The 18,600-nt window shown below is 48.3% G+C and overlaps 2 protein-coding genes across 2 annotated transcripts in view; one reads left to right on the plus strand and one right to left on the minus strand.

Annotated features, from left to right (window-relative positions):
- BOC (BOC cell adhesion associated, oncogene regulated) overlaps window positions 1-7,853 on the plus strand; it is a 74,341-nt gene extending 66,488 nt beyond the window's left edge. The window contains exons 12-20 of the mRNA XM_052637277.1: window positions 240-446; window positions 810-991; window positions 1,415-1,520; window positions 1,783-1,905; window positions 4,020-4,241; window positions 4,966-5,201; window positions 5,372-5,448; window positions 5,947-6,140; window positions 7,153-7,853. Of these exons, the coding sequence (XP_052493237.1) occupies window positions 240-446; window positions 810-991; window positions 1,415-1,520; window positions 1,783-1,905; window positions 4,020-4,241; window positions 4,966-5,201; window positions 5,372-5,448; window positions 5,947-6,140; window positions 7,153-7,340 (1,535 nt within the window). The 3' untranslated portion in view covers window positions 7,341-7,853. The remainder of the gene's footprint in view (window positions 1-239; window positions 447-809; window positions 992-1,414; window positions 1,521-1,782; window positions 1,906-4,019; window positions 4,242-4,965; window positions 5,202-5,371; window positions 5,449-5,946; window positions 6,141-7,152) is intronic.
- A 3,829-nt stretch (window positions 7,854-11,682) lies between these two features.
- The window catches only part of CFAP44 (cilia and flagella associated protein 44), a 126,466-nt gene continuing 119,548 nt past the window's right edge, over window positions 11,683-18,600 (minus strand). The window contains exons 32-34 of the mRNA XM_052647342.1: window positions 17,669-17,829; window positions 15,386-15,520; window positions 11,683-11,856 (exon numbers count right to left, since the gene is read on the minus strand). Of these exons, the coding sequence (XP_052503302.1) occupies window positions 11,683-11,856; window positions 15,386-15,520; window positions 17,669-17,829 (470 nt within the window). The remainder of the gene's footprint in view (window positions 11,857-15,385; window positions 15,521-17,668; window positions 17,830-18,600) is intronic.

Genomic DNA, 18,600 nt, shown 5'->3' on the forward strand with positions numbered 1-18,600 from the left:
GGACTGGAACTTTTCAAGAGCTCCTCCCTAGACAGTGACCTGGGGAGCCCTGGGATCTGATGCAGCCCGCAGGGGTGCAGAGCTGTGGGGTGGGGCTGGCTCCCTTCCCACCAGGGTGGAGGGCTGTGGGGTGGGGCTGGCTCCCGTCGGGAGCAGGCCAAGTCTAGTCACATTACCACCACCCTCTCATCACTTCCTCCCTCCCGCTTCCTTCCTGCCACGTGGATGGTCTCCTCCAGCTCCAGAAGCTCCAGACAGGCCCACCATCTCCATGGCCTCTGAGACTTCAGTGTATGTGACCTGGATTCCCCGTGGGAACGGTGGCTTCCCCATCCAGTCCTTCCGTGTGGAGTACAAGAAGCTGAAGAAAGTGGGGGACTGGATTCTAGCCACCAGCGCCATCCCTCCCTCCCGGCTCTCAGTGGAGATCACAGGCCTAGAGAAAGGTAGGGCCCTGGCCAACTGCCCTCCCTGGTCCCCTGGTGGCCACCAGCTCCCTGGAGGAGAGGGGAAGCTTTGGGAGGGTCTTCTCTCTGCTTGTCCCCCACCCACCACCAGGCTCTCGTGGCCATTCTTGGTCGTGTTACCTCAGCCCCACAAGCCCCTACTTCTGCCTCCCTCTCTCCATAAATAGTCCCAAACAACCTCCTGGCTCTTTTCTGATGAGGGTGGGAGTTCTGGAGTCCTTTAGGGCTTGCTTTTGGGGAAAGACTGCCCAGAAGACCCCTCTAGGTCCTCAGCCTGCATGGGCTGAGCCGGAGGCAGGTGGTATCTCCCAGCCCCCCAGTTCAGGGAGTGTCTCTCCCCAGGCACCTCCTACAAGTTCCGAGTCCGGGCTCTGAACATGCTGGGGGAGAGCGAGCCCAGCGCCCCCTCCCGGCCCTACATGGTGTCAGGCTACAGCAGCCGAGTGTACGAGAGGCCCGTGGCAGGCCCTTACATCACCTTCACTGATGCCGTCAACGAGACCACCATCATGCTCAAGTGGATGGTGAGTGGTCTGGTGCAGCCGGCAGCGGAGTGACGGGACTAAGCTGTGTGCTGGACAGAAGGGGACGGCACTGCGGGCAGGAAGGAGTCACCTTTCTCCCTTGGCTCATCCTAAGCTACCTCCCCTTAGGTGTTCCTGGGAATTGGGCCGGAGAGGCTCACCCTCACAATACCCAGGAAGCTTCAGAGGGCTCTGAAGAAATGGGAGTTTGTTTCTCTAAAAGCTGGGGACTCCTAGGCTACGTAAAATAACCAGTAATCTCTATGTTATTGTCCAGAGAGCCTGGAGATCATCAGAAATGTCTGGGTCCCCAGTGGATTTTGAACTCTAGGCTGGGTGACATTTCCATCCACCAGTGGTTCTGCTCACATGATGGTTTCTCTGTGCTCCATTGTCAACTTGTTTCTTCTTTATTCCCTGCAGTATATCCCAGCAAGTAACAACAACACTCCAATCCACGGCTTCTATATCTATTACCGACCCACAGATAGTGACAACGACAGTGACTACAAGAAGGATATGGTGGAAGGTGAGAAACCCTTGTGAGGTTTTCCCCCTGTTGTCAGGGGAGCCAGAAGCTGGTGAAAGGAGAAAACCTGGGCTAGCATGCCCGTAGTGTTGGCTCTTTCATGATATACTTGGGGTCACTGGGTTCCTAGGCCCTCATGCTTCCTTCCCAGGGTGATGGCACAACAGGGCCATGGATGGGCATCCAGAACACCTCCTCCAGTGGGGAGCGAGCAAACACGTGCGTGATCACCACGTCTGACTCTCTCGGTCTCTTCCCCCAGGGGATCGATACTGGCATTCCATCAGCCACCTCCAGCCAGAGACCTCCTATGACATTAAGATGCAGTGCTTCAACGAAGGAGGGGAGAGCGAGTTCAGCAACGTGATGATCTGTGAGACCAAAGGTGAGTCTCTCCGGATTCCCCACTCTCCTCTTGCTCTTCCCAGCAGATTGGGCAAAGCCACTGCTGTGTGTGCTGGGTTTCTCTTCTCCGGAATGACTCCTTATCTTCCAAGTATCCCCCAGCTTTGCCACTTTAACCCATCTGTTCATTGGCCTGTGCCTCTTATCAAGTACAAATGGGGATGCCATCATGATGGTTTCATGGAACTTGGGATTTAACTCATACTTGATCTCATGGACTAGAACCTGGTCTTGAGAGCTTTCTATAAACACTTTATTCCTATGATAATATCTGGTACTTACACTGGTTGCTTTACTTAGTTTAACTACAACCCAATGAGAGAAACCGAGCATCAGGACATGTTATACCTTGACCAAGGTCACACAGCTAGTTAGCGGCGGAGCACTCTGTGGACCAAGTTCATCTAACTACAAGGCCAGACTCTCTCCCTGCACTGATACACGTTAAACATAGTCATAAAATAATAATTTTTGCCTTTGGTCAAATGGATAGATATTTCCATTTTGCAAACACTGAAAGGTAGATTGTAAGAAAACAATCTGGAGAAGATAGATCTGGAGGATGGAGACAAGGAAACAGTCGGTTTTCCTGTGACGTCAGCTCGCTCTCCCGTGTGCCCTTCCTGCCCTTATCTGTCTTGTGCAGAGAAGTGGGGGGTGCACACAGCCAGCAGTCCCCTGTCAGGTGACACAAAGTGCCCAGGGCTGAGAACAGAACCCTTGTATGGGCTTTGCAAGGGTCTTCTGGAAGAACTGAGCCTTCAGACGGGTGGAGGGAGCCGCCTGGGGGACAGGACAAGACTGCACGTACCTCCATCTGGGAGGAGTGCGTGGCACTGGAAGCGAGAGGGGGCAGCGCTCAGAGAAGAGGCCAGGGACGTTGGAAGGCAGTGGGATCATCCAGGACCCCGTGGGCTGTGAGGTGGAGAAGGGTCATCGTTGGACTTGTCAGGAAGGTGACTGTGTAAACTGAAGGGCGAGAACTGGGGCCGTGAAGCAAAGGTGAAGAGAAGCAGGGTGGGTGTGAGTTTCTTTTCTGAGGACGTATAGGGAGGACCAGGGACGTGGTGCGTTGAGGTTGAGAGAGAGCAAAAGGAGTTCAGGGTGAAGTTGAGGTTTTGAGCTGAGGTGGCACTCAGGTGGAGGTGCCCTTTATCGAGATGGGAAGACCAGCAGAGAACCCCATCCTGGGCGGAAGGAGCGAGGTGTGAACCACTTGGAGACGCACCGAGTCTGGCTCTTCTGAGACCCTGGAATGCCAGGTGTCCTGTGAGGGAGCAGGTCTCATGCCCAACCCTGGGCATGAGGGTATCTGGCAGTCGGCAGGATATAGGCTGAAATTATGGGAACAGAACAGAGTGAAGAAGAGGAGGGAGCGTAGACTGAGAGGGACCAGGAGGACTTGTCGGGGTCTGAAGCAGAGACGGGAAGAAACGGGCAGGCAGAGAGAAATACAAGCAGCAGCAGCACTCAGAGAGGTTGTGGGAAACCCAGAGGACTGCTGTATCAGAAACTCGGGGGAAAGTCAGCTGGGAAAAGGAGTTGACGGCGTCAGACACACCCTGATGAGAGCAGAAGGGTGAGGAGGTGCCACCTCATGGACTTTGGATTGGTGTTTCCCAAGCACTGTCGGTCCTAGGGAGCCCAAACCCCATGTCGCAGCTCAGACCCAGGGCTTTGCATCTCCAGTGTGCCCAGGAATAGCAGCTTCACACGGAAGTTCTTCCATTTTCAGTTCTTTTTGGTTTCATGCATTTTAAAATATTTTCTTCCCAAAGAACCCCCAACTATTCTTCTAGAAAGTTCCTATACCACTTCTGCCCCAAAGACCCAGCCTGACCCTCACTCTAGGTCCATAAATATTTCAGGATATATTTTGAAATGTAAGGGTCAAGTTTCTTCAGCCACACCCAGTTTCACATTGGAAGTCTGTTTTGTGCTGAGCTTGGACACCACACTCCTCTACCAGAGACACTGCCTTATGAGTTTGACCCCATTTCTCACACCTGTGGAATCGGGGTATTGTTGTCCTATTTGTCGTGAAAGAAATGTCAAAGAAATTAGAGGCTGACATGAGTTTTGTCCCCATTACAGCTCGGAAGTCTTCTGGTCAGCCCGGTCGACTTCCACCCCCAACTCTGGCCCCACCTCAGCCACCACCCCCTGAAGCCATAGAGCGGCCAGCGGGCACGGGGGCCATGGTGGCCCGCTCCAGCGACCTGCCCTACCTGATTGTTGGGGTCGTCCTGGGCTCTGTCGTCCTCATCATCGTTGCCTTCATCCCCTTCTGCTTGTGGAGGGCCTGGTCTAAGCAAAGTGAGTGAGTGAGCCTCCTCAGCACCCAGGGGAAGGAGCCCTGGGCAGGAAGAGAGGAGGCGGGGCCTTGCAGCCCCCAAGGAGGCCTCTGCCTGGATTCTAGGTGCCCTGCTTCGCACTGATGGGAGCTTAGGCTGCTGGTGGGTCCTCCAGAGGGATGGGAGAGGCAGAGGATGCTCACAGGTCTTGGAAGGTGGAGAGGAGGGAGTGGGAGTTGGTCTGTCCTCACGGCCTTCCCTGGGGCTTAGCGCTTACCTGGGTCTATCTCCTTTTACTATCTGAAGCTGCCGATTGACCACACACACGTTGACCCTGCCTCTTCTGCCTCCTCAGGTCTGCAGCTGCCTTGAGCTGTCCCCCTAATCCTCGGTTAATCTGAGTTACCCACTGAGTTCTGCTTCAAATGGCAACACAGCTGGTCTCCTTGCTTCATTTAAATATTGCGCTCCTTCTGTTCACTCACCACGTTGTTCTCCCAGACCCTAGTCCTCTGTCCCCTTTCCTACTGCAAAAAAAAAAAAAAAAAAAGTCTAGCTGTGAGGAAGTAGGTGACAGGAAGAATTTTCTGAGAGAATATTCTCTCACCTGGGGCAGTGTCAATTCCCTGCCTACCTCATTTGACCTTAAATCCTCAGGAGTTTTCTGAGATTCATATGGGACTTTTTTTTACCAGCTGCCCCAGGCCTCCTTGACCTACTCATAGCTCTGTCTTGTGTTCTTCCAGAGCATACAGCAGACCTGGGATTTCCTCGAAGTGCCCTTCTGTCCTCCTCCTGCCAGTACACTATGGTACCACTGGGAGGGCTCCCAGGCCACCGGGCCAGTGGGCAGCCCTACCTCAGTGGCACCAACGGCCGGGCCTGTGCCAACGGGGTACACGTGAACAGGGCCTGCCCTGTAGCTGCCATGGGCTACCCAGGCATGAAGCCACAGCAGCACTGTCCAGGGGAGCTTCAGCAGGTAACATGGCTCTGGGAGCAGCGTGGGCACACAGGTATGGGGTGCCACTGAGGGGTGGTCGGGCCGCCTCCTGGGACTTCTTCCCTCCCAGGCTCAATCCTGGGCTGCTGGACAAAGAACGGGAAAGTTACCTGGACTCTGATGTGACCTTCTCGTCACTCTTTGAGCAGCAGGAGGATGTGAACAGCGTGCTGAGGCAGACCTTTCTTGGCAACGGATATGACCCCCACAGTCCACAGATTTCCAGGTACCCCAGCCTCCCACTCCTGAGCCCCAGAGCTCGCTTTCTCCCTGGCTCCCCAAGCCCGGCATGAGTCACGGAGAGGGGAGCCCTACTGCGCCCCTCAGGGATCCCCTTGTGACAGCTTGCTCCACTGGACTCTGAGCCTGAGAGGGAGTTGTTGTGTTTGCAATTATGATGCCTTTTCTGCTGAGAAATTCTCCCCTTCCTTGTCAGTCCAGAGCAGCGCCACACAGCTAGCTATATCCACAGGCCCCTGGACACCTGACTCCACATCCTTTCACATACTCGGGACACACATGGAATCAAATGGAAATAGACTAGACTTGCCCATGCAAGTGATGATGTGGCACCCTTGATGTCCTGAGGGGAGCAGCCCCTGCCCTGTCTGAGCTCTGCCTAGCTCTGGTGCCCATAGACAGGGGCGCAGCCAGGGATGTGAGATCCAGGCCCACTCTTCCCCTCCCTCCCCCCTCCCCCCCCCCCCCGCTTCTGTGCATGCAGAGCACCCAGGTCTAACCCGGACGAGGGCACTTTCCTGTATACACTGCCCGATGACTCAGCTCACCAGCTGCTCCCGCCGCACCGGGACTGCCACCACCTCCAGGAGCAGCCTGAAGCCACGGGCCAGCCAGGCATGAGGAGTGTACCCCAGAGTCTTGGGCTGGAAGCCATGTGGGACCCTGTTTTTCACCCAGGTCAGTGCCAAGGGCAGGGCGGAATAAGATAGACATCCATGCCCCAGGAGTGACATGGAGGCAGGGAGAGAACAGTGATGCTTGAGGGTGATGCTTGGTAAAGGCCATCCACAGCTTGTGTATCCAGGATGGGGGGTGTGAAGGGGAGCTGGCCGCCTCCTTCCCTGCTGAAGGCCCAGCAGATCTGCAGGAGAGTGTCCGTTAGGGCCACGCTGTGCGCTCAGAGACTGAGAAAGGGTACTTCTCCATTTCAGAGAAAGAAGCCTTTTTGGTCTCAGCATTTCACGGCAATTTGCAAATTCTTGCTGCCCCTCTCATCAAACCAAGGAGCACTTTCTCATCACTCTGAAACACCTTGCTTTGCTGGGTCCTACGTCTTTAGTAAGGAATGAGGTTGCACCCATCATTAAGAAGCCAAGTTCTCACATCATAGAACTCTGTGCTTCCACCAGACTTTCCCTCCAGGGGACTCAGTGCACAGTGCCCCCCAGCCCAGCCACTGGCTTTCTTTGTGCCCATCTTTTGGATAGCTGGTTGGGCACAGGCTGGTTCAGAGAAGGAGCTGATGTTTCTTAGCCTTCATGGAGTGGGTGCTAGGTCAGGATGCAGATCCTGGACCCTGGCTCTGGGAGATGAAGCTCCAGTACAGGCACAGTTGTGAGTGGGACACTCAACAGCCAGAAAGCATGGGGAGGCTGGACCGGCAGCCCACACCTGGAGAGAGTAGGACTGTCTTGCACAGTTCCTGGGCTCAGCCCCCCTCATTTCCACCCCCAGTTACAGGGTAAAGGCAGGAGGGTCTCCGCTTCCACCACTGAAAAGTGGGACGTGGTAAGAAGTGGACCATGCCAGGTCTGTGACTGCCCTTAGAGGGAGTGCAGCTGTTCTTGTGTATCGACAGCTGTGGGTCTCTGTGTCTCCTTAAGGCCATGTAGCCAACTTCTGTTCCAGTGACTGAGCGCTGTTCCTGGCAGTCTGGACCCTAACGTTCCCCACTTCTCTCTCCCCTCAGGACCCCCGTGCTGCCTGGGCCTCGTGCCGGTTGAAGAGGTGGACAGTCCCGACTCCTGCCCTGTGGGGAGAGGAGACTGGTGTCCCCAGCACCCCTCTGGGTCCTATGCGGGGCAGGAACTCGGGGTGCGGCTCTCCCCTAGCCCACCAGTGCACATGTCTTTTGAAACACCACCTCCTACAATTTAGGCAGAAGCTGATATCCCACAAAGACTATATATTATTTTTTTTTAAAGAGAGGAAATTGGTATTTATTTTTCTATAATAGCCATATTTATATATTTATGCACTTGTAAATAAATGTATATGTTTTTATAATTCTGGAGAGACACAGCAAGTCCTCCCCACTGAGGTCTGAGATGGAAAATAAGCCACAACATAACAGGCATCAACAGGCGAAGAGCAACACAGTCTGAGGAGGCAAACATGTCCCTTGGATCCTGTGCCACTGCCCGGGGAGGGGTGCAGCAGACCCACAGAAAAGCCTGCGGAAGGAGGACTCCTAGGCACACCATCCACAGTGACCGTGAGAGAAACAAGGCCAGCGCCACGGCCTCAGAGCTAGAGCCACCCGTGACGGCAGCTGGATCTGGTGCTGCTGGCAATGATTTCCCGAGATGCCCGTGAGATAGACTGAGATGTGTATAGTACTGTGAGCATTAGCAAACCTTCCAGAAGCAATAATCTGTGACAACATATCTCTGTAAAAATAAACACTGTAACGTCTAAATAAATGTTTAGTCTTCCCTATAACCTTCAGCTTAGTCATGTATGAGTCAGCATTCTCTTCAGATGTTAGGATTCAGTCTGAGCATTTGAAGAAACATCCACTTGCAACGTTTTCAGATCCGTCAGGGAGAGATCTGGAAAAGGCGGCAAAGGTTTCTGATTTTGTCCTTTTAAATGTTGAATGTCAGTTGTGTTTTCATCAAAGCAGATGCGTAGTAACTGTCCAAGAGGGAGACGGGGTACACTGGGCGAGGAGAAGCAGAGTCACCGTTCTCTGGACTTAAGGTAAAGCTCTGGGCAGCTCGAAGGAATGAGATTCGTCTTTTCTATGCAGGTGTGTGTTGACTAAGTATTTTCTCTAAAATACCATTTAGTGAAGTGCTGTGCTACACCTGAATATACGGTGCCTGGTAAAATTCACTTCCCTTTTTCCCAAAGACACAGCAACGTACCCAGAGGACTTGACTCACTAGTTGTTTAAAATGAACGTTTACTCACTGCCCTCCAGCCGCAGGATCAACCTTTTTATGTACAAGTGGTAAAATGGAGACCAAAGCTTTTTGCTGAGAGCCCTAACACACTTTTAACTGTGTTCAGGAGGGAAATGTATCTTCTAGATTTCAGTAGAATTGAGTTACAGATGAACTGCCACTTGAGACACTTAATCCTGTTAAGAGTCATCAATGGCAGACCCTAGCTTCACACTCTAGTCACGAATTGGATAAACAAAGTCCTAGGAAAGCCCCAGGAGTGACTTTGATGGTTCTGGACAAGTACACCCTCTGCTGGCGAGAAGTTCTTGCAGCCTTTCTCCATCCAGCAGCTAAATTGGAACATGGTTTTTAGAAAAGCAGTATTTTTAAAATATTTTAAGAAATGAAATGAAGGACTGTAAGGAGTATGGAAATTATAGGAAAGGAGACACAGAGCAGGGGAGAGAAGACTTCAGACAAGATTGAAGAAGCAGGGAAGAGTCAGATTTCAGGCAGAATTGTGACTTCTGATAAAATCTGGCATGGAGGGCTTAGAGAAGGAGGGGGACAAGTCTCACCTCTCAGATCTGGGCTGTAACTCACCTAGCCCACTGGCTTTTTTAAATCTTCGGGGTTTTTGTTTTTTTTTTTTTAATGCTTACTGACCCCAGTGGTTGTCAAAGTAAGTTCTGGTGAATGCTATGGATGGAAGTGGGTACGCTCCAGCGCTGTGCAGAAAGTAGTTTTAAATAACAACACTGAATGCTTTTAGCTCCTCAAAAACGTCCTGGGAAAGAAAAGGCACTTCTAAGGCAGGTTAAACAAGATAAATGTGCATATTTAGCCAATTGCAGGAAAAGGTTAGGCCTTTAAATTTTAACCTAGAAAAAACAACTTATATTTCAGTTTCATTGCATTTTGCATTTCTTTAGATTCAGGTTAATTACCGTAGTGTCTTTTAAAAGTCTGATTCAGTCAACAAGCAAAAGGAAGAGTAAGACTTAGGTGTGTGGAAGCTAGTGAGGGTGCAGAGTTCAGCTCTTGGCTAGGAGACCTAAGCTGCGCAACAGAATAGGCTGTCTTGGCAAAACGAGTAACTCATTTTCCTATGAAGTTCTGACAGAGGACTCTACAGTTTCTTTTTCTTTCAATGTTGATATTTAATGATAACTGACCCACAAATAACTCAACTTAGACTGATTTTGGCCTCTCTCAAAGGTGGCTGCCTTCTCTAAGGGCACAGCAAGAGGCAGAGAACAGTTTGCTCAGGAAACAAGGACAGCTTTCCATCTATCCCTAGTCAGGGCTCTCCTGTTTGATATTAAACCTCCCAAAGATTCAGATGCTCATACTTAGTTATAGATGCACGACTAAGCCTGGGATCAATGAAATTAAACTAAAGCTACCTCTATTCCTTGTCTAATTCAAAGTAAGAATGAATTAACTGTATTGTGAAATTCCAAACATACTGTATGAAAGCTTAATATTTGTAAACTTTAGTGATTTTTGTCTGGTTCAAGTGGACAAAACGTAATAATCATCTTGACTGGTTTTACTCCTAAGTTGATATACACATGAATCCTTGACATGGCTTTTCTATAGACTGAATTCATTCATTCTGAATTAGGATTTCAGAATGAGAGGAAGCCTCAGAGCTTATCTTAATCTCTCATTTATTTGACAGTGAGGCCTAGGAAAATAGTGGACCTTACCCTGGTTCTCACCACAGCAAGGGACAGTGTCCCCTCCAAGACCGCTCACTGTATCCAGGCAGCTGCTCAGGGTGGTGGCTGGCCAGCCAGTTGAGTGAGTTGGTCTGGTGTTATCCCTTCCATTTCCAGCCAAGCTTCAGATGGACACAGCCCCAATGCACAGTTTGACTGCACCCTCATGGGAGACACAGGTTGGAAAGGCCCAGCTAAGTGGCTCCCGGGTTCCTGACCCTTCTTATTTATTCCTACATAAAAATTAAAACACTCAGAGCTAAGACTAACATATTTTTCTTAAATGCTTGAAGGGCACACATAGTTTAGGGCGAAGAACAGAGAAGGTGGTCAAGGGTGCTGTCCAGTGGAGAGGCAACTGCGTCAGAGCTCTGTGCTGACAGGCACAGACGGTAAGCTACGAAAGGATGTCAGACACAGCAGGCCACCTCTAACATATGCATTCCAACAAGGAACCCAAGTCCTGATGATAATTTTGGCAGCAGGCTAGCCACAGGTTAGGAAGACTTGACTTTGCTGAGTCACTTTCTGCATTGGTGCAATATTGTCTTCACTACCTTTCCTTTTCAATGACCAATTCATATTCTGGGACAGCCTCCAGAGAGGCTGTCGTTAAAGTGGACCTGTTACTAACAGGAGTCCAACTGTTGGTGAAATCATTCTTAGGATGAATTCCAATGACCACTTACCCCCAAACCAAACAGATACTCCCAAAACGTTACGTACAATCAGAAGTTATTATTAGAGATGATCTCTCAGTGATGGAATCTATTTCATTATTTCCTTATCTGTATTAAAGCCAGCAAATGACTCAATTAGAACCAGAAAGAAAAAGGCACAGGATGTGAGAAACTATAGGAAATGCTGGTAGAGTTGCAGACACCTTCAGAGAAGAGCCTCCTTCATAACCATTTTGCAAAACACACTTCTCTGCTCTACCCAGAGCTGAGGAGTTTGCTAAAGCTCTGGGTGATTCAGGAAGCTGATTGTTTCTTGCTTTATGCCAGCCGAAGGCCAACTGCTCTGTTCTTTGTATCCATTTCCTGAATCCCGAGCCCTCAAATAACTGACTTACAAAGTTAACAATGTCAGAATTCTAAGTTGCATTTCTTTTTCCCAGATATTGTTTGTTAGCAAAATGGTTTTTTTCTCATGTCCTCTCAGAGAATACCTGATAACAAAGTTTATTTTCCAAGGATTTAACCATCAAGAAAAGGTTTTCTCATGGTTTGCTGAATGATAGATTTTCTTGCCAACGGCTAAACATTCAGATAACCAAAAAACAAATTTTACAAAACAGAATACATTACTGATTCTTTCTGATGGTTTGAGATACCGCCTCCTGAGACTTTATATTTGATCCAATTGGTTCCAGGCGCATCTAAAATGGTTCAGGTCAATATAAGTAGCTGTTGAGCATTACAGTCAGTTCTGAGATAACCAACTGGGGGTAAATCATTAAAACTACATGACTGGATCTGGTTTTAGACTTTCAGACACATTCACTTTAAAACAGTAGGGTTGTTGCAGACAACAGAACTGTAGAATTGTGTGTCGAATCATGGATGGATCTGAGGAGAAAGCAAACTTAAAGGCCCTGGGACTTCATTCATTCTCTTGTGGGTGATGAATCGGGGGCAGGAGGAGACCACCTTTCTTACGCAAAAGAGCAATCTCTTCCTTTAAGGCCTGAATCCTTTCGGCTTGGACTTGTATCAGTTCAGTGACCCTTTCTCTTGCCTCAATATCTGCTTTCCGAGGGCCCTGGAAGGCGTTGCCCTGTAGAGAGAGAACACCTCCCTGCTTTAAGCATCATTTGGAATATGGAAATTTCTCTGTCTTCATTGCTCTATTAGGCATGCCTGCCTTGCAGTCAATCTAAAATAGCCACCGCTCTTTAAGAAGCCTTCAGTTCTTCCACTGAAATCCCACCATTGGAAATGTGTCCCTTTGTGCTAATAAGCAACTCTTACATGCAAAAATCCCCTTTAGAGGGAAACTGATTAACTGGCTATCAGTCACTCATACCCTACAGGGCTCATTGCTGGAATTCCAAGGTAAGATACCTCCTTTTCCTATATAGCTCATATCATTAGTAGATTCTCACTAAATCTGAACGCACATTAAAGGAAGGGACATAACACCTAGTATCTTCCCCCTTGCCTGCCTTCACTGCAGAGGCTATGAAAGCTAAATACTAACCTTACCCAGTTCCTCTTCCAGCTGGGAGAGGCTCAGTAGATGTAGCAGAAAACATTTGCTTGCTTTCTCAATGAAAGGGACAAGAGGCTGGCATTTGGGCATCCATGACAGAGCCAAGGCAGCCGCTGTGACTCTGAAGGGAATTTCTACCAGTCACCAAGAGAATCACAGATACTGGCCATGACATCATGGCCCAATAAACCAAGACCCCCAATTCATCTCCTGCAGACTTAAGTGAGGAGAAGCGCCCCTATTTGTCTGAGCTACTCTCATTTGTTACAGGTAAATGTGTGCCCCTCTCCCCACCATGCCTAGTCAGTCTAGATGGTCACTCTGAAGTCACCATAGCTTTTCCCTCATTTTCCTTACCATATCCAAACAAATTTTGGCTACTCTTACTTTGAAATGTCTTTGGCCTTGCCATCTACACCCCACTTCATGCCTAGAGTGTTGTAAGAATAATAGAAGCGGAGTCAGCTTAGGGAGCAGACAGACCTCAGTTAAAAAACAAACTTCTCCACATATTAATTAGTAGTTACTTGACCACTCTGAGCTTTGAAAATCGATATTTTGAAGATTCAATGACCTTGCCAAAGGAATGAGACCATACCTGTAAAGCTATGACGAGATACTATGTAAAGAGACCCAGGTAATAATTTTCCTTCCTGGATTTCCTGGGTCCAAACTCTTTCCTTGCCAAGGTATCTGGACGTTCAAAGCACATCAAGTCAACAGATGTGTATTCATGGCCAACTCTGAAGGTTCTGTGTAGCCATCATCCTTGCTGGACACTGCCTTGACTCTCAGCTCAAAAACTGTCTAGTGGATAAAGGGTCTTTGACATTCAGATTCTAGTCGTCTTCTCTAATTCTAGTTGTAAACCTCCCAGAGCCTTTTATTCATTCTTTCTTTTGGACTTTTGCTCAGACCAGTGATTCTTCAATTCTAGCATGCAGCAGAGTCCCCTGGAAGGCTTGTTCTAGATTCTGGGCCCACTCCCAAGAACTTCTGATTTTGTATGTCTGACTGGGGAACCAGAATCTGCATTCCTAACAAGCTCCGCAGGGGATGCACATGCCATTCTTCATGGAAACACTTCGAAAACCCCTGTTTTAGACCATTTCCTGGGAGCTTAAAAAGTATAAACCAAGAGAAAACAGTATTACAGCATTTAGTTTAGAATATGTCATACCTGTGTTTGGTTCCTAGAAGGCAAGGCTTAAATAGAAACTTTACTATTAAGTATTACCCACCACATACTATGTATTAAGTATTACTATGTTAGCCTCAAAAAACCTATCAGAGCAAGTTGAAAGCCATAAAAAGTAACAAGTGTTTTTAATATGTAACGTGGTTTAGACTTTCAGTTCAGTTCAGACTTTAGGTCAAAGGAAATACCCAATATTGAAAATGGATGTTTGACAGCAGATTCAAGGAGCATGTTGACATCGCTGCTGCTGCTGCTGCTAAGTCGCTTCAGTCGTGTCCGACTCTGTGCGACCCCATAGACGGAAGCCCACCAGGCTCCCCCGTCCCCGGGATTCTCCAGGCAAGAACACTGGAGTGGGTTGCCATTTCCTTCTCCAATGCATGAAAGTGAAAAGTGAAAGTGAAGTCGCTCAGTCGTGTCTGATTCTTAGTGACCCCATGGACTGCAGCCTACCAGGCTCCTCCATCCATGGGATTTGCCAGGCAAGAGTACTGGAGTGGGGTGCCATTGCCTTCTCTGGTTGACATCGTTATTTACACTTAAATAACCTTACCTCTCTAGGGTCAAGGCAAATCCCTTAATCCGTACTTTCTGTTTGAATTCATAGCACCCAATAGGCATACGGTGAAGCTGGTCCTTCAGGCTCATTGTAATGTTCAGTTCAGTTGCTCAGTCGTGTCCGACTCTTTGCGACACCATGAATTGCAGCACACCAGGCCTCCCTGTCCATCACCAACTCCTGGAGTTCACTCAGACTCACGTCCATCGAGTCAGTGATGCCATCCAGCCATCTCATCCTCTGTCGTCCCCTTCTCCTCCTGCCTCCGATCTCTCCCAGCATCAGGGTCTTTGCCAATGAGTCACCTCTTCACATGAGGTGGCCAAAGTACTGGAGTTTCAGCTTTAGCATCATTCCTTCCAAAGAACACCCTGGACTGATCTCCTTCAGAATGAACTGGTTGGATCTCCTTGCAGTCCAAGGGACTCTCAAGAGTCTTCTCCAATGCCACAGTTAAAAGCATCAATTCTTCGGCGCTCAGCTTTCTTCACAGTCCAACTCTCACATCCATGCATGACTACTGGAAAAACCATAGCCTTGACTAGACGGACCTTTGTTGGCAATGTAATGTCTCTGCTTTCGAATATGCTATCTAGGTTGGTCATAACTTTCCTTCCAAGGAGTAAGCGTCTTTTAATTTCATGGCTGCAATCACCATCTGCAGTGATTTTGGAGCCCAGAAAAATAAAGTCTGACACTGTTTCCACTGTTTCCCCATCTATTTCCCATGAAGTGATGGGACTGGATGCCATGATATTCGCTTTCTGAATGTTAAGCTTTAAGCCAACTTTTTCACTCTCCTCTTTCACTTTCATCAAGAGGCTTTTTAGTTCCTCTTCACTTTCTGCCATAAGGGTGGTGTCATCTGCATATCTGAGGTTGTTGATATTTCTCCTGGCAATCTTGATTCCAGCTTGTGCTTCTTCCAGCCCAGCGTTTCTCATGATGTACTCTGCATATAAGTTAAATAAGCAGGGTGACAATGTACAGCCTTGACGCACTCCTTTTCCTATTTGGAACCAGTCTCTTGTTCCATGTCCAGTTCTAACTGTTGCTTCCTGACCTGCATACAGGTTTCTCAAGAGGCAAGTCAGGTGGTCTGGTATTCCCATCTCTTTCAGAATTGTCCACAGTTTATTGTGATCCACACAGTCAAAGGCTTCGGTATAGTCAATAATGTAAACAGCATCAACTCAGTGTCCTCAGAGACCCAGGTGGGCCAAAACTCATTCAAGATCAAGGTTCGTTTAAAAGCCCAGCACTTAGTGTTCTTATGAGTAGCTCCCTTTACAGAACATCCCTAATTCTGATCAAGGGTCTAAAGAAAAGGAACATACCTGCTGGTTCTGTAGAGTATTCAGTCTTGAATCAAGCCGCTGCTTTTCAATACACAAATCATTCATCTGATGAAGTTTTTTGGTGTGTTCTTTTGTCTTCATCATCAATTCCCATCGAACCTGAGCAATCTTTTCCTACCAGGGCAGGAAGATGTAAAACGGATTCAGTGAATGAGAGAGGAAAAAAAAAAACAAATGTCCAGATTTGATCAAAACCATCAAGCAAATGGAGTGATATGCACATGAAAGTGAAAGTCTTAGTAACTCAGTGGCGTCCGCGTCTTTGCAACACAATGAACTGTAGCCCACCAGGCTCTTCTGTCCATGGAAACCTCCAGACAAGAATACTGGAGTGGGCTGCCATTCCCTTCTCCAGGGGATCAAACCTGGGTCTACTGCACTGCAGGCAGATTCTTTACTGCCAGAAGTTTTTCCTGACAAACTAGACTCTAAATTCTACAAGGGCAAAGACCATGCTTATTGTACTCACGCCTGTCACATACAGTGACTGCTGCTGTTTAGCTGCTCAGTCGTGTCCAACTCGTTGCGGCCTCATGGACTGTAGCCCACCAGGCTCCTCTGTCCGTGTGATTTCTCCAGGCAAGAATACTGGAGTGGGTAGCCATTCCCTTCTCCAGGGGAATTTTCCCAACCCAGGAATCGAACCCAGGTCCTCCCACATTGCAGGCAGATTCTTTACCATCTGAGCCACCAGGGAAGCCCTATGCACATAGGGAAATATAGTAAGCCAATAATATAATCAGAAGCAGATGTATCAGGTGTGGTTTGATGAGGAAAAAAAAGAATGAATGTAGGCAAAAATGAGATGAAGATACGTATCACTCCACTTCTGAGGAAGGATATTAGTATGCTGACTGAGTGCTGGTGTTCATTAATTAAAAGGGAGAATGCTTGTTTAACCAGAAACTTTCCTATATCACTTTTCCCCCCAGTGTTGGCCCAGAATCCTCAAGGTGACCAGCTTCAATGGCCATACATCTGCCAGTGGCTTTCCTTTGTTACCGTATTGCTCCAACAAATTATTTTAGATCACACATATTATCTCCAGCACCACCCTGATAGCATCCAGTCCCACTGACACCAGCACTGGAGTAATTTGTTTCTCCACAGTACAGTGACAAATCTTAGATAAGGAAAGAAGATACCACTGGGAACCTCTCCTCCTTCCCTATCTGCTGTTAAGTCAGAAAACTAGAGAAGCCGTGTGATTGGTGAGCTTATAAAGTCTTTGTAAAAGCCCCTCTCTTTGAATCAGGAATACTGCCTCATCTCATGGCTCCAGGAACAGTGTAGGCATTTAACATTTAAGACCCTACCAACACCCATGGTGGATTCATGTCAATGTATGGCAAAACCAATACAGTATTGTAAAGTAAAATAAAAGTAAAAATTTAAATTAAAAAAAAAAGACCCTACCAGCTAAACAGTATATGCCTTGTTATAAAATCTATTACTTAGAGATGCTTTTCTAATTTCCAGAATGGAAACGACATGCAAAAGCTACATAGAACTATATAAGGAGGATCCTCAGAGCATTACCAGGTGCTACTAGTGGTAAGAAGGAAATGGCAACCCACTCCAGTATCCTTGCTAGAGAATGCCATGGACAGAGGACCCTGGGGGGGCTACAGAGGACCTCCATAGGACCTCAAAGAGTTGGACACAACTGAGCGACTAACACACACACACACACACACACACACACACACACACACACACACACTAGTGGTAAAGAACGCACCTGCCAATGCAGGAGACATAAGAGACAGTTTGATCCCTCGGTTGGGAAGATCCCCTGTAGGAGGGCTTGGCAACCCACTCCAGTATTCTTGCCTGGAGAATCCCATGGACAGAGAAGCCTGGTGGGCTACAGTGCATGGGGTCACAAACAGACGGACACAACTGAAGGGACTCACCAGGCACAGAGTGCAGCAGTTCACGTCTAACACTTAGAGCATTTACACATTAATGCGGACCTCAGAGTGGAATCTCTCGCCCTTCATGCCATGCTGCCCTCATATTTACATGAATCCTGGACCCCAGACTCCAGTGCTGGTGCTTTCATCCCAAGATAGACCAGTACCTCCAGTTAAGTGAATGATAAGGAAGCTGAGACAGACCATGGGGGAACTCGGTGGGGCTCACAGGGGCCTGTGAGATGCTCCAGCTGTACAGATGTAGAGATGCTCTGCAGGGACCCCCTGACAGCTCACCAGGAGCTCTCACCTCTGCCCAGAGGGTCACCTGCCCTCTCATCCTTACCTCCCACATTTTCATTTCCTTTACGTTCGATAGCTCCTTTCGAAGCTTTTTGATCTTTAGTTCTTCAAGCGTTGTATTCACAGAAAGTGTCTGAAGGGCTTCTAGATTGATCACGCGGCCAAACTTGCTAATCATTAGTTGACTGACTGTTTCTTCCATTTCTAAAAGAAGACAACCACTGTCAGGCTGTTCAGAAGCTCCCACTGTTATTAAATGAACAGTACCATCCTAAGGAACAGCGTTTGCAAGATGATGGTAAAAGGCTTTACGTCACCAGTTGGGTTTCCTCTGCGACACTGCACCCACCGCTTTCCTCACTTAGAATGCACACTGCTGTGCTGGCTGTCATCAACTTCAAATTCCCGTGTGAAACAGGCTCACCTTTCCCAGGTGACTTACACGCTCTGGTCTGCCCCTGCTCAGACTGTTCATGGGCCCCAGCGGGTTATAAAGCCTTTGGGTTTTAATTTTTTATTACTGATCCTCTGTAACATCTTGTGCTAAAACTAAAATAGGTACTGAACAGCAGTTTCCACCTCCAAGTAAAAACACTAAAATCCTGGCAGTGGCTCACAGGGTCCCACCTGCCCTGCCCCTGTTAGCTCTCACACCTCTCTCATTTACTCCAGACACTGTCTTACTTCTCAAACATTCCAAGCTCACTTGGGTATTCTCATAAGGAATCCTCTGGAATTACGCTGCCTGGAATTCTCTTCCCAATATAGCCACGTGGCTCATCCCACATAGCCCGTTTTCTGAAAACAAGCTGTGAGACTGTGATAGACTCATTTCCAGTACACTCATTTCTGAAGGTGTAACCAAGTGTGACTTGTGCTCTAAGCATTAGGGAGAACCACATCTTAGCAAGTATATCACATTTACAGAGAACTCCTCAGCCTCCTACTCGGCTTCCTACAGGCCTCAGCACTCTT

Source organism: Budorcas taxicolor, chromosome 1, assembly GCF_023091745.1.
Source record: "Budorcas taxicolor isolate Tak-1 chromosome 1, Takin1.1, whole genome shotgun sequence".
NCBI classification, from domain to species: domain Eukaryota; kingdom Metazoa; phylum Chordata; class Mammalia; order Artiodactyla; family Bovidae; genus Budorcas; species Budorcas taxicolor.